At 46.5% G+C, this 24,597-nt stretch overlaps 1 protein-coding gene across 2 annotated transcripts in view; it reads left to right on the top strand.

Moving 5' to 3' along the window:
• ITGB5 (integrin subunit beta 5) overlaps positions 1-24,597 on the top strand; it is a 113,423-nt gene that overhangs the window by 18,992 nt on the left and 69,834 nt on the right. For both annotated transcript variants that reach the window (XM_059391119.1, XM_059391118.1), the window contains exons 3-4: positions 3,523-3,727; positions 15,578-15,827. In XM_059391119.1, the coding sequence (XP_059247102.1) occupies positions 3,523-3,727; positions 15,578-15,827 (455 nt within the window). The remainder of the gene's footprint in view (positions 1-3,522; positions 3,728-15,577; positions 15,828-24,597) is intronic.

Here is a 24,597-nt window from a genome sequence, read left to right as displayed (position 1 = left end):
CAGGACACTGAGCTTTGTGAACTAGGACAGGGTTGACAAACCGGCGATAGAGATTGGTGACACTGAGACGAAATCTAAATTTGGCACAGGTGCCACAATAGGGTGTCCCTTGGCTGTGTGTGCAGCTGGAGCTGCTGAGAAGGGGGCTCCCTGTGTTGTCCCATTGTTGACTTGGTGGGCACTTCTGAAGTCACTGTATGAGTTGCAGTTTGTTTGTTTGTTTGTTTTATAGTGGTCTCTATGCCCAATGTGGGGCTCACCACCCCTAGATCAAGAGTCTCCTATTCTACCGACTCAGCCAGCCAGGTGCCCCTCGAGTTACTGGTTTTTTGTTTTTTTTTTTTTTAAAGATTTTATTTATTTATTTGTCAGAAAGAGAGAGAGAGAAAGCACGCAAGCAGGCAGAGAGGCAGGCAGAGGCAGAGAGAGAGGCAGACTCCCTGCTGAGCAAGGAGCCCGATTCGGGACTTAAGCAGTGGCTTAACCCACTGAGCCACCCAGGCGTCCCTTGAGTTACAGTTTTAATGTGGTCACTGGTAGTTCTCCTACTGGCAGTCAGGTGACAATATAGAGGTTGACGGCCTGTGCAATGAACTTCGGAAAACCATGAGCACTGGAGTGGAAGTTTATCACAACCTTGAGGAATATTATTAATGAGAAATATACTGGTACCAGTGAGGGGAATGAGGAGAGCCTTGCTTCTAATACCCTAGAGATTAAAGAAGCCGCAGAGTCTCTAGAGTACGGCTGGGACAGCCAGACTTGCAGACCCGGTTGTGATTGGCCTGGGTGTGGCTGTCTGATTTCTTCAGGTCTGGGAAGGGTGACCTGGGCTTTAAGTCTCTTGGTGATCTCAGCTGTGCGGCTTCCCTAGCCAGCAGGTGGCCCCATACAAGTTCTCCATCAAGGACTGCTCGTGCCTGTCAAAGACCCCTTTGAGCAGGATGACTGGGAAGCTTGAGTGAAGTTCACTGCTAGTGCAGGTGTCTGGGTGGTATGGTGTGATCTCAATGAATGAATTGCCGAGGCTGTGGATTAAGAATCATGCCACTACCTGCTGCGTAGAGGGAAGCAGGTTGGCTCTGTGACCTGGTCTGTTCCAGAATGCAAGCTGCTCCAGACCAGTGGGAGGGGTGTCGGGCTCCCATCACTTCGGGGACAACACAGATGCTTTCACTACTTTATTAGAATTTCTACATCAGAGCCATGCTTGTCCATTTGGAACCCAGCTTGGAAAGCCTAGCTTTGAAATCTTGTATCATTTCAAGGATAATCATTTTAAGCTGGAATAATTATTTTCTCACCTGATCCACAAGTGTCTGGAGACACTTAGACTTATGGCACCGTCCCTGAGGTTGACAGGCAAGATCTCCAGGGGCTCAATATATCAAAACAAACAAATATATAAATAAATAAAATTCGATTATAAAATAAACAACAACAGCAAATATCACAGAGGCCCAGAACAACACATCGGTTTCACTTATATAAAAACACTGCAAATTCTTCTTGACTCCTTAGTGTTGAATCTTGCGAAGGCTCAAGTAGGTGTTGGCTAGCCCTGGAGCCTCGACCATGGTGAAGGGCGAGTCCCCTTCGTCTCTCTGCTTCTGCCAGCAGTCTGACTCCTACCACAGTGGGGAGGACACTTGACTCAGCTGAGGCTTTCTGGCAAAATGTTACAGAGGCAAGAGGAAGAGATCAGCATCAGAACCCCTCCAGCTATGAAGAGGGTGATCAGGGCCACCATCACAGGCCTCCAACCAGCTGGTGGAGGTGATCTGCTTTTCTACATCTATCAGCGAGAGGGTGTTCAGAGAGCATCCTGGATTTGGTTTGCTGTTAAAAATTCCCTTACTGGAGGGGCACCTGGGTGGCTCCGTGGGTTAAAGCCTCTGCTTTCGGCTCGGGTCATGGTCTCAGGGTCCTGGGATCGAGCCCCGCATCGGGCTTTCTGCTCGGCGAGGTGCCCGCTTCCTCCTTTCTCTCTGCCTGCCTCTCTGCCTACTTGTGATCTCTGTCTATCAAATAAATAAATAAAATCTTTAAAAAAAAAAAGAAAAAAAATTCCCTTACTGGAAAACAACCAATACTTACAAAGTACCATATTTTATAGTAGAGTATATTATTTCGTTTTATTTTTTTTTATTTTTTTTTTTTTTTTAAAGATTTTATTTATTTATTTGACAGAGAGAGATCACAAGTAGGTAGAAAGGCAGGCAGAGAGAGAGAGGAGGAGGAAACAGGCTCCCTGCCGAGCAGAGAGCCCGATGTGGGACTCGATCCCAGGACCCTGAGATCATGACCTGAGCCAAAGGCAGCGGCTTAACCCACTGAGCCACCCAGGCGCCCTATTATTTCGTTTTAAAGTGGATATCCTAAAGTCCTGGTGCCCCAGATAAGGTTGGGGCATCCTGATATCTAGACTTCTCCTAAATCCAGCTTAAGAAAAGGAAGTTTTTTCTTATCAATGTGGCTTTATTGCTCAAACTACAGTAAAAATAATAAAAGAAAAAATGTAATTTTAGTCCCTCTACACTAATGCCTCAACTGTCTTTATTTTTAAAAATTTTTGTTTTGAGTCCTAATGCGGATACAATTTTATTTTCTGATCTTCTTTCTTAGCACGTTTTGGACTTTCTTTTCAGTCTTCATAATTTTGAATGATCATGTCATCTACGGAGGTGATATACCATGTTTTTCTTATAGTTGAGGGCTTTATGTTTACAAGTTTATACTCAGTATGTATCTTATAGAGTCCCCCCCCCCTTTTTTTTTTTAAAGATTTTATGTATTTATTTGACAGAGATGGAGACAGAGAGCATAAGCAGGCAGAGTAGCAAAGAGAGGGAAGAGCAGGCTCCGCCCTAAGCAGGGAGCCTGATGTGGGGCTCCATCCCAGAACCCTGGGATCATGACCTGAGCCAAAGGCAGATGCTTCGTGACTGAGCCCCCAGGTGCCCTCCCCTCTCTTCTGATTGACTTCTTGGGATAGATTCCTGGGACTTGACCAGCGGGTCAAAGGCTACAGTGTTTATTACCACGTTGTCTTGCAGAATGGGTGTGTAATGGGTGTGTAATGCCCCATGCCTGCACAACAGATGAGTGGATGCCTCATAAGTTAACTCTTGATTGCCTGAATGATGACTACTTGTCTACTTACATAGTATCTTTAAAACATTTTTCGTTGTGCAACGGGCCATGTTACTTTTCTCCCGCTAATTGTCCAGACAGGCCCATTTTTTTAGGAGAATTTTGATCATTAAAGTAACAGTGAAACCAAACCTTTTTATTATGCATTTCCAGTTTACAAAGGGCTTTCGTATCCAGTACCTTCATTAACCCTCATAATCCTAGTGAGCATTTGGGGTATGTGTGATCGGTTTCACCACTTTCTGACAATGAAAATGGAATGCGGAGTGTTTCGGGTACAGGCACTAGGTGCTGTTGGGTCCACTCCAGAGGTGTTCTGGAAAGATAGCCTGACCATTCTCTGCCCTCTTGCTTTGTTGCTGCATCTAGGACTTCGGCAGCCTGCACTCCGTCACCTCCCGCTGTGACTTGAAGGCAAACCTGGCCAGAAACGGCTGTGGGGGTGAGTTTGAGAGCCCTGCCAGCAGCACCCAGGTCCTGCGGAGCCTGCCTCTCAGCAGCAAGGGCTCCAGTCCCACCAGCTCAGATGTTATTCAGCTGAGGCCACAGAAGATTGCCCTGAACCTGCGGCCTGGTGAGCACCATGAGGAGGGGGTGTGCTAATGATGGGGAGGTGAGCCGGGGCAGGCTCAGAGCTGAGCCCGCAGAGGGAAAGGGCAAGGCCTCGCCCAGGCCCTAGGAGGCAGAGTAAGTAAAAGGCCCCTGTGGACAGAGCGGGATCTTTGCTATCTGTTTGATTGAAGTAAAATATATATAACATAAAATTGAGCATTTTAACTGTTTTAAGGTATATAGTTCAACGGCGTTAAATACATTCACCTTGTCTATCACCACTACCTGTCTCCAAAACTTTTTCATTATCCCAGCCTGAAACTCTGTGCCCACTAACACGCATTTTTTTTTTCTTCATTCACTTGAGAGAGAGAGAGAGGAAGAGAAGCACATGTGTGTGGGGGGAGTGGGACAGAGGGAGCAGGGGGAAGGGCAGGGGGAGAGGGAGAGAAGCAGACTCCCTGCTGAGCAGGAGCCCCATGATCCTGAGATCATGATCTGGGCCAAATGGGCCAAAATCAAGGAAATCAAGAGGCGTAGGCTTAACGGCCTGAGCCAGCCTGGTGTCCCTGAACACTACTTCTAGCTTCTACCCCCATCCTCCCTCCCTCCTGGTGATGAGTTTGACTCCTTTCTGCCGTGATGAGTTTGACTACTCGGGGAGCCCTTAGAAGTGATAGTAATCGGACTCTCCAATACTTTTACTTTTGTGGCTGCCTTTTTTACTCAGAAATGTCTTCAAGGTTCATCCATGTTGTCGCGTGTGTCAGATCTGCTTCCTTTTTAAGGCTTCCTTTTTAAACTCCCCTTGTGTGTGTTTATTGTATTTTGTTGGTCTGTTCATCCATCAGTGGACACTTGAGTTGTTGCTATTTTTTGGCTATTAGGAATGACGTTATGGCCTTCCGTGGGAGGACACTGCTACTAGGTTTACTCCCTAGTTAATGCACGTTTCTCAGGAAGGTGCTGCTTCCAGGAAAATGTATTTTTCCTTGTCAGCAAATTCCACTGGAGTCCATGGCATTCTGAAAGGACAAACTTTTAGAGCAGAGTTATTTTGTTTTATGACCCTAGAGCCCCTGCAAGCCCTAGCATTGGTTGTGATATGAGGAAACTAACGGATTTTGTATACCTACTATGTGCTGAATGCCTGGCTTACTCCTAGGTAGGTAAGACCATTTTACATGACAAGCGACCTGCTCAAGGTCTGCCAGTTACAAATGGTGACTCTGGGGGCACCTGGGTGGCTCAGTTAGTTGAGCGACTGTCTTCGGCTCAGGTCGTAATCCTGGAGTCCTGGAATGGAGTCCCACATTGGGCTCCCAGCTTGAGGAGAGTCTGCTGCTCCCTCTGACCTCTCCCTTCTCAGGCTCTCTCTCATTCTATTGCTCTCAAATAAATAAATAAATCTTTTTAAAAAAGAAAAAGAAAAAGAAATGGTGACTCTCATTCCACCCCAGCTTGTTGCAACAACAAAACTCACAACTTTTTCTAGTTCACCATGTTTTAAATATAATATTCCACATATTGGAATTGTGGTAAGGTCAAAAAGTGGATATGCATGTGCTTAAATTAGAAAGTATCACATTTTGAGGGAAGGTAGCCTATTTCCAAATTGTTTGATTTTCCTCCTTTTCTTCTATCTCATTGCCTAAGAAACCATTGGCAAAAACTACTCCCAGATGGTTTATTTCAACTCCAAGGCCGCTTGGAGCCGGTGGCAAGGTCACGGATGTGGTTGGCCGTCTTGAGTTCTAGCACTGGCCCTGTCCCTAGCTAGGAGAGCTTGGGCAGTTTACCCCACCCCTTCACATCTCAAGGTCTTTGCCACCTACATTCCTTATAGCCACGTTCAAAAGCTTAAATGAGACTTCTTGTATACATACACCTTAAGAAGTCAAAATTACCATTATTTTCAGACTAGTGGCCAAAGGTGCAGATCCTGGAGTCAGCGAGGTCTAGGTTTGAATACCAATTCTCAGTGTCTCAGAGACGGATTTCGCCCAACGCTGCCATCATAAGCGCTTAGTGATGCTTGTTGTTGGTGTCTTTGTATATTTTATTTTTTATTTTTTTTAAAGATTTTATTTATTTATTTGACAGGCAGAGATTACAAGTAGGCAGAGAGGCAGGCAGAGAGAGAGAGGAGGAAGCAGGCTCCCCACTGAGCAGAGAGCCCAACGTGGGGCTCGATCCCAGGACCCTGGGATCATGACCTGAGCCGAAGGCAGAGGCTTTAACCCACTGAGCCACCCAGGTGCCCCGGTGTCTTTGTATATTTTAAACACGTTTTATTCTGGGGGCACCTGGATGGCTCAGTCATTAAGCATCTGCCTTCAGCTCAGGTCATGATCCCAGGGTTGCTGGATCGAGCCCCACATTGGGCTCCCTGCTCGGCGGGAGCCTGCTTCTCCCTCTCCCACTCCCCTGTTTGTGTTTCCTCTTTTGTGGGTTCTCTCTCTCTGTCAAATAAATAAATAAAAATCTTTAAAAAAATGTTTTATTCTGTTTATTGAATTGTCTTGGAAATAAGAAATAAGGGGGCACCTGGGTGGCTCAGTGGGTTCAGCCTCTACCTTCAGCTCGGGTCATGATCTCAGGGTGCTGGGATGGAGCCCCACATTGGGCTCTCTGCTCAGCGGGGAGCCTGCTCCCCCCACCCCCGCCTGTCTCTCTGCCTGCTTGTGATCTCTGTCAAATAAATAAAATCTTTAAACAATTAAAAAAAAAAGAAATAAGAAATAAAAGGAGGTGTACGCAGCCATGCTATACAGAGAGGCACAAGCTACTGGATGGCCAGGGATTAGCGCAGGGATTAGTTGAGGCTGCTATTTTTATAAATGGTCCACTGTAATGACACTTAGCTTTGTTGTTTGGTGAGCTCCCATGCTGAGAGAGGGCAGAGCTCCTGCAAAGCTGTGTGACTGGGTAGAGAAGAGTCAGTAGAGCCTCTCTGTGGGCAGCTGCTTGGTGATGTCCTCTGGGTTAAGATAACTCATCTTCATCCATGAAGATTGGCCTGGGGTCAGAGGCTGTGACCTAGAGGGGGATGTGGGAGTTGTGGCAGATGATTAAGGTATTGAAGCATTGTGTGGGATGAGAGTAGCTATCAATTAAAGTGAATGATGTTCCTTCTTTTGTATTTAATTACAGTGTAACAATAACTTAAAGTCTTGAGAGATCATCCACTTTTATGCAATGTTGCTTTTCATTTTTACTAGACCCTGTCTCAATTCACATGTTCAAAATTTTCATACGTTCACATTGTATTTGTAATCATACACTGTCTTCACTTAATCATTAACAAAGACCAAAATTCACAGCGCCAACCACGTTTATAGTTTCATCATAGTCAGCAGAGGTTTTTAACTTTAACATTTTTGAAACTCCTCATTTAGAATTGCTCTCAGCGCCTCTGATTTTCTGAGAAATACATTCCTTCAGCGTGGCAAATCCTTATCCTTCAGGGTGGATTTAGTTTAGGAAGGAGCTGGAGGTGACACCAAGTCAGACAGTCCACAGTTTGAATTCTACTTAGAATCAGAATGAAGGTCACAGTCACACTTGAGGCAGAGAGATTGTTGTTTGTTTTGATTTACCAGGGGACTCTTTAAACAGCCTCCAACAAGGAGCTAAGGAAGTGAAGGCAGCCTCCTTGGGCCAAGTTCTCCCGACATTAGACGTATGCACAATATTGATCTATGCCTAAAGTTTAATGTATGTTCACTTATGGAAGAAGGAAATCAGCCTTATTTTGATATGCCTGTGGTGATTGTTGAAAGAGCTCTGAGTCATCATATATATAAGAAAGGTTTCCTTTTGCCTATTGAATAGTCTTGGAAATAAACAAAAAAACGGGTGTAAGTGGCTCTGCTGGACACAGAGGCACGAACTACCGGATTGCCAGGGATGATTATGGGATTAGTTGAAGTTGCTAATTTTATAAGTCATAGTATAGTCATATTTCCTGCTAAACATTGTGATACAGTTTCTGGTATTGGAAATAAAATGGAAAGCATGGTCCTATTTTTTTTTTTTAATGGTATATATTTTAAAGATTTTATCTATTTTTGCAAGAGAGAGAGAGAAAACTTGAGAGCACAGACAGGGTTGGGGGGAGGGGCAGAGGGAGAAGCAGGCTCCCTGCTGAGCAAGGAGCCCGAGGCAGAACCTGGTGACCAGGACCCTGGGATCATGACCTGAATGGAAGGCAGAAGCTTAACTGACTGAGCACAGTCGTTTAAGCCCAATATGATCCTATTTTTATATAAAATCAGGATATGGATGCTGTGTGTGAGCTCTCTGTGTGGAAGGCGTGATAAGAGAGCCAGTTTCTGTAAGGTCAGGGTGATGGAGATGTTGGCTGCCCAGTTAAACATACCCAAACTGTGAGGATGTTTGAGGAGCTGAAGACTTGGAAGAGATCTGATGAAAATCGGAATTCCTAAAGGTCTAGAGTCTTGTGCATCTCTTTGTCAGTTGAATCTGTTCGTCACCTGAAGCCAATGAAGCCTCTTAAAATCTTGAAAATTTTAATATTTTTAGAGACAAACCCCAGATATTTATTTGGGGAAGAGAATGTTACGTTGCAGTTAACAGCATCGGTTTACCAAGTGCATAGTCAACCTCAAGGTAGTTACCCTGATTCTGCAGAAGGCTTCAGATCTAGGGGTTGGTTTTTCCATTATTGATTTCTAGAAATCCGTTTTTGTCTCCTCCCTGACCCTGCTCCCCTATACCTCATATAGATACTTGTTGAGCGAATGTAACACTTTGCCAGCCTTATACTAATGACTAATCAGTGATAAGCCTCAACATAATATGAGTGATACTTCAAGAAAGTGAAGTTATTATTCCAGGATAAACCTGGGGAAAAAAGATGGATTTTCTTCTATGTGGAACTTTTGTTTTTGTTTTCTTTCTTTCTTTAGAAGTGACTGACATCCCATAGAAGTCACCATTTTATTTTTATTTGTTATTTTTATTTTTAAAAAACAATTTTATTTTTTAAGGTTTATTTATTTTTCTGGTGATCTCTATACCCAATGTGGGGCTCAAACTCATGACCCTCAAATCAAGAGTTATGTAGTCTTCCTACTAAGCCAGATAGGCGCCCCAAGTCACCATTTTTAAGTAAATAATTCTGTGGTTTGTAGTATATTTGCAACGTTGTGCAGTCATCACCATTGTCTCATTCCAGAACATTTTCCTCACCTCAAAAAGAAACCCTGTATGCATTAACAGTCACTCCTTATCTTTTCCCTCCCGGCCACTTTCAGTCCTAGGCAACCACTAATCTACTTTCTATTTCCATGGTTATGTCTGGCTTCTTTCACTCTGCAGAATGTCTTCAGGATTCATTGATGTTGTAACACCAAGACTTCCTTTTTATGGCCAAATAATATTCCTTTGTGTATGTATAGATATGCCACATTTTTGCTGATGAATATTGGGGCTGTTTTCACTTTGGGGCAATCATGACTAATGCTACTGTGAACATTCATGCCCAAGTTTTTGTGCAGACATGTGTTTCCAATAATCTTGAGTATATAACTAGGAGTAGAATTGCTGGGTCATATGGTAATTCTATGTTTAACTTTTTGAGGAACTGCCAAACTTTAAGCAGGATTTTGTATAAACACAGGATCATGTTTTCCATTTTGTTTCCAATCCTGGAAACTGTATGTCAGAAAAACAATCTTAAAAAAATTCTTTTTTTTTTTTTTAAAGATTTTATTTATTTTTTTGTCAGAGAAAGAGAGAGAGAGAGATCACAAGTAAGCCAAGAGGCAGGCAGAGGCAGAGGGAGAAGCAGGTTCCCTGCCGAGCAAGGAGCCCGATGTGGGCTCGATCCCAGGACGCTGGGATCATGACCTGAGCCGAAGGCAGCCGCTTAACCAACTGAGCCACCCAGGCGTCCCTTAAAAAAATTCTTAACAAAGGATACAAACTTTGGAATAAAGCTTATTGAAATGGTGAATAAAAGGCTAGTGGTGGTTTTGAAGCATTGGGACAGTTAGAAAGAGTTTATTTACGTCATTAATTTTCCTTGATCCTTTAGTTCATCGACTAGTAGCTTTGTATTTTCATATTAAGTGTTTTAATCTGAAATAATCGTGGGCTCACAAGAAGTTGCAAAAGTAATTGTGTTCTTGTATACCCCTCCTGGCTTTCCCTGGTAATGTTACATAAGCAAAGTGCATTACTCAAACTGGGAAATTGACACTGGTACAGCCCTGTTAACTAACCTAGGGGACTGGTTGCTTTTGAGCCCTTTTCCCAGCCCTTATATGTGCTTTTTATCCTGCTCCTCCCCGGCCCTACTTTGAGGTCCTGGTTACCTCACTTAGGTGTTGCTTCTGCCACCCAGACCAACAGAATATATTCTTTATCATAAAATCTGAGAAAGACCTGATGGAGGCTGGATAAGAGAGGTTGGCTAACATACCGTGTTTGTGCCTTCCCCGGAACATTTATAAATAGCAATCCTAACCCCCAGTGTGATGGTATCAGGAGGCTAGGGTCTTTGGGAGGTGATTAGGTCATGAGGGTAGAGCTCTCATACTAATCATGGGATTAGTGCAGTGAATTATAAACAGACCCCAGAGAGCTCCCTCCTCCCTTCAGCCATGTGAGGACACAGCAGCACGCCTGCAGTCTACAACCCAGGCCTGGCATTCCTAGTTTCCTACTTCCCTTGGGAAAAACAAAACAAAACAAAACAAAAAAAACAAACAAAGCCCAGTCTTAGTCCATTTGGGCTACTCTAGTAAGTACCCACAGACTGAGGGCTTGTAAGCAACAGAAATTTCTCTCTCAGGGTCCTGAAGGCTCCAAGTCCAAGATCAGGGTCTTGGACTTGTTTGAGTCCTTGGACCTGTTTGAGTCCTGGTGAGAAACCTTCGGGGCAGACACTGGTAGAGGCCACATGTGTCTTCACCTGGTTCCTTCCTTCATTCCATCCGTCCAGTGTCAGAATTCTGCAGTGAGGAGTGGGATACAGTAGGGCACACCAGCCTTGTCCTAGACCATGGAGGCAATTCTTTCGTTCTAGGTCTGGATTTAATTCTGGAATACTAATTACCTTCCACTACAGTCAACAAAAGAGCTAGATGATGGTCCTAAGGTGGACACCTGGGCCCTAATTCCCTGTTGAGCTGCAGTCCTGTTTGTAATATAGTGGATTTTAATGTGCTGCTTCTTCTTTCAGTTTTTGGCACAGAAAGGTAATTCTGAGGAATCAAAAACTACTTAAGTTTATTTGGGCATGGCAAGCATTTCGGTTGGAATACTACTTTGTCTGAATGTTTGGACAAAAATCAGTCTAAAAATACCAAGAAGTTCTTGGTGGAATTCCCTCCTTCACTCTCTGCTCACTTTTCTTTTTTTTATTTTTTTTAAAGATTTGTTTATTTGTTTGTTTGGGGGGAGGGGCAGAGGGAGAAGGAGAGAATCCTCAAGCAGACTCTTCCGCTGAGTGGGGAGCTCCATGCGGGGCTTGATTTTACCCCCCTGAGATCATGACCCCTGCCTAAATCAAGGCTTGGTCAACTGACTAAGGCATCCAGGTGCCCTGACTCTCTCTCTCTTCACTTTTTTTTTTAGTTTTTTTTTTTTTTAAGATTTTATTTATTTATTTGACACACAGAGAGAGAACACAAGTAGGCAGAGAGGCAGGCAGAGAGAGAGAGAGAGGAGGAAGCAGGCTCCTTGCTGAGCCAAGAGCCCTATGCGGTGCTCGATCCCAGGACCCGGAGACCATGACCTGAGCTGAAGGTAGAGGCTTAACCCACTGAGCCACCCAGGTGCCCCTCTCTCTTCACTTTTGATTGAAGGGAAGGTATATAGAGAGAACAAACTTTAAAAGTACATTTCAGGTGGTTGGCTGGTACATGCCTGCGGTAGGAGAACTGGAAGCGGGCGCTGACCTGCCGCTGACAGTGAAGGTGACAAGCGCTCTGCTCTTTGCTGGACACGTGGAGGTGACATGTATTGAGTGGTGCAGAACCGTGTAGCTGGCTGGTCTGCTGGAGAGTGGCTGAGCGTGCCTGGTTCTGGAAGTGTGTCCAGAGATGGAAAGTGGGTTGCAGACTTTCTCTCTGCACGTGGCAGCGGCCTCTCCTTCAGTCTGCTAACCTTGCTCTTAGCGGGGCTGGGGCACTGCTGCTTAACTCCCACACTTAACACTCATGCTGAGACTTGGTCCAAGAATGTCAGCCCCTCTGAAATCTGCTGACAGAACATCCCGTTCTTGCCATGGCCCTCTGAGAAGTTTGTAGCATCTAAAATCAGGGATAGCTGAGGTAGAAGTAAACCCTCATTCCCAACGCTAATGATAACACCCTCCTTCTTACACCCTCCCCTTTATGGAAAACTGGGAGAAATACTTTTTGTTTAACATTGGCAGCCCCCATGGGGCGCCTGGGTGGCTCAGTGGGTTAAGCTGCTGCCTTCGGCTCAGGTCATGATCCCAGGGTCCTGGGATCGAGTCCCGCATCGGGCTCTCTGCTCAGCGGGGAGCCTGCTTCCTCCTCTCTCTCTCTGCCTGTCTCTCTGCCTACTTGTGATCTCTCTCTGTCAAATAAATAAATAAATTCTTTAAAAAAAAAAATAAAAAAAAAAACATTGGCAGCCCCCGAATGGGGAGGGGTGTGTGTGTGTTTCAGTTTCTCTGAATTTGATTCTGAGAATCAAACTGATTCTCTGAATCAGTTTCTCTTAGAAGTTGATGCCAAGAGCTTTCTCACTTCCCAGTAGATGCCTGCTGAGCACACACAGATGCATGGTCCCACCTTGTTTCACTTTCTGGAAAATGTGGAGTTAAATGTAATGCCCAAAGCTATAGCCGTTCACACCCAAGTTTCTGGCAGAATTTTCTGTCTCGCTTTTTATCCCTACAGGAAATTGCTTTAATAACTGACTTCTGGGGGGAACCCAGGTGGAAGTCTTCCTGGAGTAGAGGCATTTGTATGATGTTAGGATACGTTGTCTTGTTTGATCCCCACAGTAATTAACATCCTCCCATTTTAGCCATCTAGAAACCGAGACGCAGATTTAGAGGAGTTTGAAATCTCCCCAAATCTCGGTGACAAGGTCTGAATTCCAGCTCAGCTCTCGTTCTCCAAGCCTAGCACCCTCTGCCCTCCTATAGGCGCCTCCCCAAGTCCAAGCCTGTTTCGGACTTCCTGGTCCTAAAGGGCTCATTAGTTCTGTACTCACAGTCCACAAAAGTGGATTCTGGATAAAAGAAGATGTAGTTGGGAACTTCGGGGGAAGGGCATAGATAACAGAAAATACAAAAGCCTCTCTGAAGAGGTCATGGAATTGGACAGAACAGACATGCATCACAGGCTCTGCCCACTGGTGGTCTGTGGTCTGCCTAAGCCAAGGCCAAGGAGGCACTCCCCTTCCCCAAGTTCTCCTCCCTCCTGCCCCTTCCCCACTGTGTTGTGTCATCCAGGGCTGGGGGGTGCTCAGTGCTGGGATCTGCTCAGTCTTTCTGATGGGAACCGGAGGCAGACATTGCAGCTGTCCAGAATTCATTTTGGAAGAAATCTCAAGCATTCTTCTGCTTGAGTCAGATTCTTTTTTTTTTTTTTTCAAGATTTTATTTATTTATTTGAAAGACAGAGATCACAAGTAGGCAGAGAGGCAGGCAGAGAAAGAGAGGGAAGCAGGCTATCTGCTGAGCAGAGAGCCTGATGCAGGGCTCGATCCCAGGACCCTGGGATCATGACCCGAGCCGAAGGCAGAAGCTTTTAACCCATTGAGCCACCCAGGCACCCTTGAGTCAGATTCTGATGGTTTTTAAAAATAGGCTCCTATCAACAGGCAACCCAAACTACATCAGTCTTGAGGAAGCTAGAGTAGTACACGCAAAGACAGGTCCAAGGAAGCAGGCTCAATGCTGTCACTCAGGCAACAAATAGTAATTATAATAATTATACTTCATTTATGCAGGCCTCTCCTGCTTACAAAACATGTTCTCCACATGAGCGCTTCATAGCCTTAATCAGGACTGCACTGTTATTTCCATTGTATCCCCAAGGGCACCAAGGCTCAGGTTGTACCTGTGGTCAAGGGACGGAGCTGGAACTTGGTCCTTTGAATCTCTTTGGTCTAGTTAGTGCCACGTGCTTGTCTGGGGTGGGAGGAGGAGAGGGAGCACATGGGATTGGAGTCCCTATCCTGCAAGTTAAAGAGGACTTCTACTTGCTGCTGGTCAGCTTGAGGTTAGAGACGAGCTTCCCTGGGTGGTAGCTGCCCACAGACCGGGCGTGGACCCTCTGGGTAGGAAAGGCCGACTTCACGGTTGCACCTCTGAACACAGCGTGTCTGTTCAGATTTCAAACGTGTGTATGGCTTTCCTGCCCAGAGAGTTGAAGGACATCTTGGTGCCTCTGAAAAACGAGTTAGCTCAAGAGCAGATGGAACAATCTGGTATGATTGCTTCTGGAAGTTGGCTCTAAATGATGTGTTTTGAGAGCCTATGAAATGATTTAGCATCGTTATCCTGGCGTGAGTCTCCCAGTTGTGGTGCTGACTTGGGCCTTTCTTTAAGCTCTGGGAGGGCTGTCATGGGCTTTTCTCCTCATTTCTTTGCCTCTGAATTATTTCCTCCTTCTCTTTTGTCTCTGACTCTTATTGTGGAACCAGAAATTATATTCTCTTTCTTGTAGCTGGTAGGCAAATATAGTAGTGTTTCTGTTTCTGTTTTTTTGTTTTTTCTTTTTCTCTCTTTTCTCCCTTCATTCTGATGGTGCTAAAATTTGGAATCTGTCTTCCTGTATTTATACATATAATTTCTGATGATAATAACTTATGTCTGTGATATCCCAAAGTGTCATATATGTACAAGAACTAAATACTATTGTTTATAAGTGGCTAGGGAAATAGAAAAAGTGGCAGAAGCATAAATATTTTGCTCTTTGGGGTATGTTAAGGAGTCGTGTGTTCCCACTCCCCCTTGCCTTGTATCTCTCTCTTCCCGTCTTATTTCTTAGTCACTCATGCCCGTACCTCCTTTTGTTTATTCCCTCTTTTCTGTTTCATTCACACCTTTACAATCTTCTCCCCGCCATGTTCTCAACTTGGCTACTCCTTTCTCAGAAGTTGGTGTGTGGTTGGTGGGCAACCGTCACCTAATCTGTGTCCATGGAATTGTCTGGTTCCTTGTCCACCAACTGCCCTTTTTTTGCTGACAAAACAGAACAGCACTGAGGAGACTAGTTGTTAAAGAGCTTCCTTAAAAATTCTGAGCAAAGGGGCTCCTGGGTGGCTCAGTGGGTTAAAGTCTGCCTTAGGCTCACGTCATGATCGCAGGAACCTGAGATCCAGCCCCGCACTGGGCTTTTTGCTCATCAGGGAGCCTGCTTCCTCCTCTCTCTGCTTTCCTCTCTGCCTACTTGTGATCGCTGTCTGTCAAATAAATAAATAAATGAATAATCTTAAAAAAAAAAAAAAAATCCTGGGGCTCCTGGGTGGCTCAGTGGGTTAAAGCCTCTGCCTTCGGCTCAGGTCATGATCCCTGGGTCCTGGGATCGAGCCCCACATCAGGCTCTCTGCTTGGCAGATAGCCTGCTTCCCCCTCTCTCTCTCTACCTGCCTCTCTGCCTACTTGTGATCTCTGTCAAATAAATAAATAAAAATCTTAAAAGAAAAAAATCCTGAGCCAAGTATTTGGAAAGAGAGCCTAGAACCTAGAACTTCCCCTTCAGCACCGTAACTCCACTTCCAAGAACAGTATTTCTTCTGAGAGGCATGCAGTCGCAAAAGAAAAGTCAGGGGGACCGGCTTTAGAAGCAAAATCCATCCCTTCAGCCCCCAGCAAGTTGGCTGACCTCTAATGAGCATGGCCTCTCTGTTGGCACAGGTGACAAGACGACTTTCCAGCTGCAGGTTCGACAGGTGGAGGATTATCCTGTGGACCTGTACTACCTGATGGACCTCTCCCTGTCCATGAAGGACGACTTGGACAACATCCGGAACCTGGGCACCAAGCTCGCTGAGGAGATGAGGAAGCTCACCAGCAACTTCCGGTTGGGGTTCGGGTCTTTTGTAGACAAGAACATCTCCCCTTTCTCCTACACAGCGCCGAGGTACCAGACCAATCCATGCATTGGGTGAGTGACCAGTTATCCTTCTGTTGGGTATTTAAGGGTGGGAGAACAGAGTCACAGGAAAACTTATCCCGAAGAAAGGACGAAGGAGGACTTACGGGGGCAGTGAGGGAGCAGACTTCCGTGTTTAAACTGATCAATGATGACCCAGTTCTGTGCTCCCACTATGTGTGGAGACTTGAACGGTTGCAAGGCTGTAGGGAGGTATGATGATCGTAGCTCATTCGTTTTCCTGCCTGTCTGACAACAGCACTGTTTTCCCGTTGAAGACAGTGCTCTCAGGAGCTGAACACCCAGGCGTTCAGGGAAAGAGCATGCAGGACAATGGAAACTCTTTTCTTGCTTGGGGTGCCTGGGGTGCTTGCGGAGAAGGGAATTATTTGTTGTTTATGTAAATAGAACTCATGTTGACAAAATGAAATGGAATTGCTGTGATTTAAAGGTATGACTTTTTTCCCAATTTTAAGTCAAGTACTCTAACTAGAAAATATTTGACAGGTTATCTAAGAGCAGGAATTTCTAACTGCCACAACAGACAAATCCAAAAGTATGTCACGGTAGAAGTTTATCTCCTGGGGCACCTGGGTGGCTCAGTTGGTTAAGTGGCTGCCTTCGGCTCAGGTCATGATCTCAGGTTGAGCCTCACATCAGGCTCCCTGCTCAGTGGGGAGTCCTCTTCTTCTCCCTGTGTAGCTCCCCCTCTTGTGCACACTCGTGCTCTCTCTGTCAAATAAATAAAATAGTAAAAAAAGAAGAAGAAGAAGAAGAAGAAGTTTATTTCCTGCATACCTAAAAATGATCAGTGGACACCTCTCTTCCAAGCAGGGTCTCAGGGACCCAGGCTCCGTGTGCCCCGTACTTCTTCATCTTCCACATATGATTTTGAAGTTCCCTGTGTCTGGACGATTGCTCAGAGGTGGAGCTTATGGGCCAGGGCTGAGTGGCTTTCACTGCTTTTGCACCTGTATCTTATCAGATAGAAGGGAGTTCTAACAAGGAGGCTGGAAGCTAGGTTGGTTGTGCCCAGGAAGAAGAGGAAGCAGAGGGTGCCTGGGTGGCTCAGTGGGTTAAGCCGCTCCCTTCGGCTCAGGTCATGATCTCAGGGTCCTGGGATCGAGTCCTGCATCGGGCTCTCTGCTCAGCAGGGAGCCCGCTTCCCTGTCTCTCTCTGCTTGCCTCTCTGTCTACTTGTGATCTCTCTCTCTGCCAAATAAATAATAAATAAAATCTTTTAAAGAAAAAAAAAAAAAAAGAAGAGGAAGCAGGACTGGTGACCAGGACTCCTCCGTCGTGTACTTGTGCCGGGAGGTGGAGGGGGTGGGGGGGTCACAGCCTCCAGCTCCCCTAAGGCAACCTCTAGGTTGGTTTGTTTCTAGTTTTATAACGGTTTCCTTGAAATGTCAGGATTATGTGGTCTGTGACAAATGAGTGGTAACTTCTAGCTCTTTCTTTCTCATCCCCACATTCAACTTGAGTCTGGCTTTGGGCTGTGAGGCCCCAGAGTCATTACTAGACAAGAAACGACAAAGACTTAGGTTCTTACCAAGTGTCAGGCACTGCACAAAGTGCTTTGCACCATATGGATCATCTCATTTAAATCTCGTGACAGTCTCTTGAGGTCCCTCTGGTAGATGTGAGCCGTGCTTCGCAGATGAGGACACGGACACTTGGAATAAATAGCTGACCCGAGATTACGCCACTAGTAAGGGGGTACTTGGAGCGTGAGTGAAGTCAGACTGTTTCAGAGTCTGCAGTCCCTGTGACACCGTGCTTGCTTTTGCCCATCCAAGTCACACGACGGCACAGAAGCTCCTCCTGAGCTCCTCCTGAATCCAGTCCAAAGGCCAATACCCATTCCCAGACTACTAGACCCTCAAGGAACTTGCCCGAGGGCAGTGTTGGGCGATGCTACTGTGACACACAGTCCCCACATCCCCATGACTCAGCACCATCCGGGCTTATTTCTTGCTTGTATCAAGTCTGGTGAGGGTTGAGCTGCTTTCGCTGATGGCTCTCCTTCATGCAGGGACTTGGATCCAGGCCTTTCTGCCTTAAGGTGGCATTTTCCATCCTTGGGTTACTTGGCTGCCCCAGGGAGGAAGGGAGCTGTCCCCTGAACCTGCCCAATTCCCCAGCTTATCTTCAGCGGCCTCAGCAGCTCCTAGCCCTGCCCTGGGCTGGGTGGTCGGCACGCGGTGGTGGTCGTGCTGGTAATGTATGCTCTCCTTCATCTTCCTGGACCGTCTGTGCACTCTCCTTGAAGCTCCCTTCAATCTTCCCTTAGGGCTTGGGAACTGACACAGGGGTGGGAAAATCAATGAATAAGAAAAAGGTTTAAATACAAAAGTGAATCTAAGTTCCTTAACTGTGAAGAGGCCTACGTGTCATCATTTGCTGGGTTTAGCTTCCTCCTGGCCACGGGTGACTGCTGGTGTTGTTAGTCTGGTCCTGACTCCAAGGCCTCTTCAGCCGAGTCTCAGTGCCAGATGTCCTCTGGTTGGAGCTTTGCTGCTGACCAGGTGCAACAGCATCTTAACCAAAACTTTTTTCAGGGCGCCTAGGGGACTCAGTCCTTTAAGCATCTGCCTTCATCTCAGGTCATGATCCAAGTGTCCTGGGAGAGAGCCCCATATTGGGCTCCCTACTCACCAAGGAGTCTGTTTCTCCCTCTACCTACTGCTCCCCCTGCTTGTGCGCGCTCTCTCTCTGCCAAATAAATAAAATCTTAAAAAAAAAAAAATCTTTTTCTAATTCATCAAGAATAGTGAGGCTGTCTACTTCTTTTTCACCCTTGCCCTCTGAGTGTGCCGTGTCTGCAGACAGACTGGGGTGTCTCCACAGTCATTTTCCCAGGACCCTCCGTTCACTGTGAGATACGCTACATTGGAAGCCTGGAGAGGATGAGGGAATGGCTCTGGGAACTCAGCATTCGAATATTCTAGGTTGTTACATGCTGCTTTTCCAGAGCCCCCCTCTGGGCCTAGAAGGCAGAACCAGCTGTGGACAGTGAAGGTCTTCACAGTGAGCACAGGCACACTGAAAGACTGCAAGACAGGAAATCTAGTGAAGAATGGGAGTTTTGAAGGAAACATCAGGGCCCAGTTGGACAAATCTCTCTTCTCCAAGCTGCGCACCACATCAGGGAGTCACTCTGTGGCTGAGTGAGACAGGCTGAGATTGATCTTCTCACGGCTAGGGAGTGGACCCCACTGGTGGGGTCCCAGGTCTCAGAGATACCCGCTGCTTGTGGGAGAACAGCGCGAGGTGGCTGTTCCAGCCCGTGTGTGCTTTGTTTGCCTTTCTGAGTTTCAATGGCACTGTGAATTAGTTACCAGCATTTAAAGAAATAGAAGATCTAACCAAGAATAACCAGGATTGGGGCACCTGGGTGGCTCAGTCGGTTGAGCGTCTGACTCTTGATTTCAGCTCAGGTCATGATCTTGGGGCAGCGGGATCCAGCCCCACATTGAGTCCTGCGTGCTTACCTCTCCTTCTGCTCCTCCTCCCCACTCACACTCTCCCAGATAAATAAAATCTTAAAAACAAAAACAAAAAAACAAAAGAAGAAGAACCAGGATTTGCAGGTTTTCTAGAACAATGGGGAGGTCTGGTTGTGCCGGGCTTGAACCCCATGGTTGGCCACTGCTGTCCTAACACTATCTCGTGTCCCAGCTGGCTCACCTCCCTGGTTTGCTTTCATCCCTGGCTTGGGGCACACTGTCTGTGATCCTTGCCTGTGCTTTTCCTTCAGCTAGTGTGCGGAGGAAGGTCACAGGGTTCTTCTCGGGCTCCAGTGGCACCTTCGGTTGGGTTTCTCTCCCCTGTGGGAGGGAGAACAGCAGCAGCCCCCAGGAAGTTTTGGGAGGATAGAGTCAGGAGGGAGGGACTTACCGCCTCTGTGGGACACCTCAACGACAAGAGAGCCAAATTTTCACTGGGCTTTCCTGAGGTTTTTCCTTCCTCCTGCTCCAGACATTTTTGCCGAAAGATCAAAGTCCTGGACGCGTCCCTTCCCATCTTAGAATGTGTTAGAAACACTAGAACTGAAGTAAGTAGTACCAGGGCTGCCATAATAAGAAAAGAAGACATAGTATAATGTAATCAGATTAAAGAACTGTTTAATTGCTATTCTGAGTAACCAGGAAGAGTGTCACTGGGAAAAATCATGTCATGTTCACTGATACAGGATTTGAAGATGAATGCAGTATGTCATCTCTGGTCCCCAACATACTTTCTTTTGCCAGGGGTATCAGGCTGTTGCTGAAATATGTGTCATGTCTCAGGGTTCCTGGAGGTGCAGTGGGTTGAACGTCTGACTCTTGGTTTCTGCTCAGGTTGTGATTCTGGGGTTGTGGGACTGAGGCCTGCGTTGGGCTTCGTGGGGAGTCTGCTTAAGACTCTTGCTCCCTCTTCCCTTCCCCACTCTGAACTTGTTTGCGTGCTCGCTCTCTCTCTCTCTCTAAAAATACATCTTTTAAAAAAGAAAAGAAATACATGTCATGTCACATTTATATGTGGAATCCAGAAAAGCCAAATTCATAGAAACAGTAGACTGGGGGTTGCTGGGGGCTGGGACGTGGAGGAGACTTTGGTCGAAAGATACAGACTTCTAGTTAAAAGATGAATTTGTTCTGGGGATGAAATGTAGAGCACAGTTCTGATCGTTGACGATACCAGACTTGGAACACATACTTGTATACTTGGAAGTTAAGAGAGTAGATCTTAAATGTTCTCGCCACACACACACACACACACATACAGAAATATACATGTGAAAATCTGAACAACTGAGATAACGCATTTCATCCTTCATCATTTATGTTTTTTCTTACCCTTCCTGTATTTCTTCCAAGGGCTCAGAGTCTTCCTTCCCCACCTTAATGGGATGATTTCATTGTGTTCTGGCATATCTTGTGGCCAGTGAGAAGTCTGCTGTCCGTCTGATGGTTTGCCTTCTCTCTGGTGGCTTTTAATATCTTCCTATGTTTTTCCTATTCTGTAATGATGCACATTTCAGTGTGTCTAGATTGAACTGACTTTTCTTTACATTGCTCAGAATCTGGTCTGCATGTTTAGCCTGAGAATACATGTTTTTACTCTTGACTATTTGTAGACATTTCCTCTTGGACACCCCCCCTTCATTTTCTAACACTAATTTCCAGAATAGGACATTTCTTCTAGTTTACCATTTTGTTCATCAATTGCGTCATCCATACATTGATGATTCGTTTTTTATTTCACTGACTATATTTTTTAGTTGGTTCTATTCCAAACTTCTGTTTTTGACACTGGGTGCCCCCTCCTCCCCGAGCCTTCTGACTCTTTTTCCTTCTAATACTACCCTGTTTCAGCTTTTGGTATCTGTTCTCTCCTCTCCTTTGCTGTCTGAAGTACCTCGTCTTACCGTGCTTCAGATCATTCTGTTGCCCCCGTTTCTAGAACAGCAGCTCTTCCTGTTTGTTGCGTTTGTGGACCTTCCTTCCCGGTGGCTTGTTTCTTGTGGGGTCCAGAACTTCGCCATCAGCTTCTTCGCCCACGCTGGTTTTCCACGCGAGCATCTCGGCCCCAGGCGTGCCGGCTGGTGCGTCTGCATCCTTGCGGGTCGGGTGTCTGCCTGCTGCCGCCGGGATCCTCTGGGTCTCCGTGGGACAAGTTTTCCTGTTCGTCTCAGTTGGACATTCCTTCACCATAAAAACAGTGACTTCTGACTTGCTCGGGTCTGTAGTGAACAATTTTTATGGGTGATTCATCTCGCTCTGGGCCTGGAGTGGCTCTTCCTTGCTTCTTTCCCAGGCCAACGGCTGGAATTTTTGTCTTTGATTTTGGTGACAGAGCAGCTCTTTTGTGGCGCTCAGCGTTCTGTGGAGAGCCCGGTTCCCAGGCTTCATCTGTCCCTGTTCGACTCCCACCCCCAGCCCTTAGGACCTCCACCCGGGTGGTCCTGACACATCTGGGTTCTCCTCGGCCTGAGCTCTCGCCCCAGGCCTACCTATCATCTCCTAAGCGTGCTTATTTGTCAAACGATTTTTTCCCCTTCATTTCTGGTACCTGGGATTTCCCTGCTAAGCTTTTATATTAACGTTTACGTGTTGACAGTTTGACAAATCTTATGTTATCCAGCAGTTCTAAATATTTACAGTAAGAGGGGAGCTCTTTCCACGTCAGCTTAACCCATAATGTTGTCCTGAAGCTTTGGATTATTTTCTGGATTTGCCTGGATCTAGTGTCTTTAAATTGCAATCTGTTTTCATATATATGTGCTCCCCTCAGGCAACTTAAGCCTACATACTTTATTTACCTAGTTGCTTCATGATTCTTAATTTAGTAACTCCCTATACATGGCCCTAAACAGGGCTCTCTGGGCAGACACAAGGTGCGGGTTGGAATGTTTCTCAGCATTAGGCCCCCAAACACCCAGACCTTCAGTTCACTCAGGCCTTCCAGAGGTTAAATTAAATAACTAGTCACAGAGGACATTGTGTTTTAGTGACTGTGAGACATTCAGTGGGACAAAGCTGTTTTCTCTCATAAAGAGGTGACTGATTTGATGATAGTAATTTCTCTGCCATGAAGACTTCTCTCTGGCAAACACATCGTCTAGTTCCCGATTATTTAACAGTCATTCTCCAGGTAAAGATAGATCTACTTAACGTTGCTAGTGGGAATGAAAGGGAAAGGGTAAAAAAATGCCAGGCTCACTTTGGTGAGCTTTCCACAGCTTCTCTGGCTTTCTCACTGAACGACAGTTAATGTCCTGCTCCTCCCTCCCTTTCCTCAACCTACTTGATGAACCCAGCCGGCACACACACACACACACACACACGCACGCACGCACGCACACACACACACATGCACGCACACGCACCTGAACTCCCATGTGCACCAGAACCACACAGAGAGGTGTAGTGGCTTGGAGGAAGGGAGTGGGTGTATATATACTTCCCCCTGCATCTGTCCATTTGTCCAGTTGTAATAACTGCTGATGGGACCTCTACTCCTTTCCTTCCAGCCGGGAATACCATTTCCATGACCTTTCCTTCGTGGCAGAATGAAATGGGGATAAAATGTTTGAGTGGCCGGGGTTCTAGAAAGCGCAAGGCTCAGGTGAAGGAAAGAAGAGGGAGGGAGTGAAACAAAGGGGAGGCAGATGTGGGGAAGCGGGCAACTCCCACCTCCATCCGGAGAGCGCCCAGGCCATTTTGGCAGTGGGGTCCACTCTGTCCAGGGCCGATTTGTTGTGGCCTGGTGGACAGAGCAGGCACTGCAGGTCCCACGGGAGAATGGAATGGTCTCTTAGAAAGCTACAGGTTGCCTCTCACTTGGAGAAAGGGAGCCTGTCCAGACCTGCCCTGGCTGTTGCTGCTTGGCGGCTGTCAGGCAGGATCCCCTAATAGTTGCTAGGCCTGTTTCCCTTCCCATGCACACAGCTTAAATTGGATTATAAAGCCTTCCCACCATGCCTCTCCATTAGTAGTTTTTTTTTCGTCTTTTATTCTGAGAGAGCCCACACACCTGCCTGGTCTCTTTCAGTCTGCCTTCCCAGCCTCCCCTTGGCCTAGCCTCACCCTCATTTCCTGCCCTGCACTTTCCCGGCCTCCCAGTGCTTGGGCTCCCCATGTTTTCTCCTGCCACAGGGCTCTGGCATGTGTGCTGCTCTGTGCCCAGGACCCTCTCGCCTCCCGCCTCTCCCCTAGAGAATCCATTTGTGAAACAGCGTAAGGCCTCCCTTCTTATGTCAGGGAGATAGGGGATCTCACTTCCTCCAGGTATGGGGCCACTTGGTGCTACAGGATTTTCTGTCCCCTTAGTGCCCACAGTTGTTGGTCACGCCAATTCACAGAATGACGTGGCAGACCAAAGAGTGGTGGGCAGCCAAGCCAAGTTTACTGAGCAAAAGTACAAAGCTCCCAGAGAGGGAGGGGGACCCTCGGAGTTGCTGAGTTTGAGGGTTTTTTTTTGGTTTTTTTTTTTTTTTTTTTTTTTTTTGAGTTTGAGGGTTTTTAGGAGGTCTTTTGCAGAACTTTCTTAAGCATTCAGAGTGTGCTGAGTCATGCCAATCAGGGCTTTGGGCACATTTCTGTCTACCTGTTAATGTCCACATGCTGATGGTCCTTTTTATGCTGACATCTGGGGGCTTATGTCTTAACTGCCCCTTGCCCGTGATATTGACGCATGCTGTTGTGGTTAGCTATCTTATTTTAGAACGGTTTGCAGAAGTCATTTCTGCAAAGGCTGCAGAGTAGAATGTCCATGCAGTCCTGTCTAAGCTGCCAAACAGGACATCAGTGCTGTTTCACTGTAGCTGTCCTGACTCCATCTTTACTTGGGGACCCCAGCCCTGACCCCCTCACCGTCCAGCTAACTCCTAACATGGGGATCTCTACTGCAGACTGCAGATGAGACTGTCCAGTCTTGTGGGAGAAAGAAGCAGTGCCCACCTGCCATCGAGATGCCGTGCTTGCCTCTTCCCCAGCTGCCAGAGCTAACCTTCCATTTGCAGATGGTTTGTTTCTGAAGGATTTCTGCTGCATTTAGGAGAGCTGATCGCTTATCACTGCACTATTTACCAACACGTGCAGTAGCGGAAAGAATGCATTCACTCCTGTTCCATTGACGTGCTCATGCACCAGGATGTCGTGGTGTCTCTGCGTGGGTCGGCACAAAGGGGTTCTGCGATGTTTAGGCACACGGCGGCAGCAGAGGGGATGTGGGAAGCTGGCTTCAAAGCAGACCCCCACTCAGGCTGCTCTCACTTGGCTTTGCCCACCATCCC

Source organism: Mustela nigripes, chromosome 2, assembly GCF_022355385.1.
Source record: "Mustela nigripes isolate SB6536 chromosome 2, MUSNIG.SB6536, whole genome shotgun sequence".
Lineage (NCBI taxonomy): Eukaryota > Metazoa > Chordata > Mammalia > Carnivora > Mustelidae > Mustela > Mustela nigripes.
Note: the sequence above shows the minus strand (reverse complement) of the source record. Positions and strands in the feature narration are given on the sequence as shown.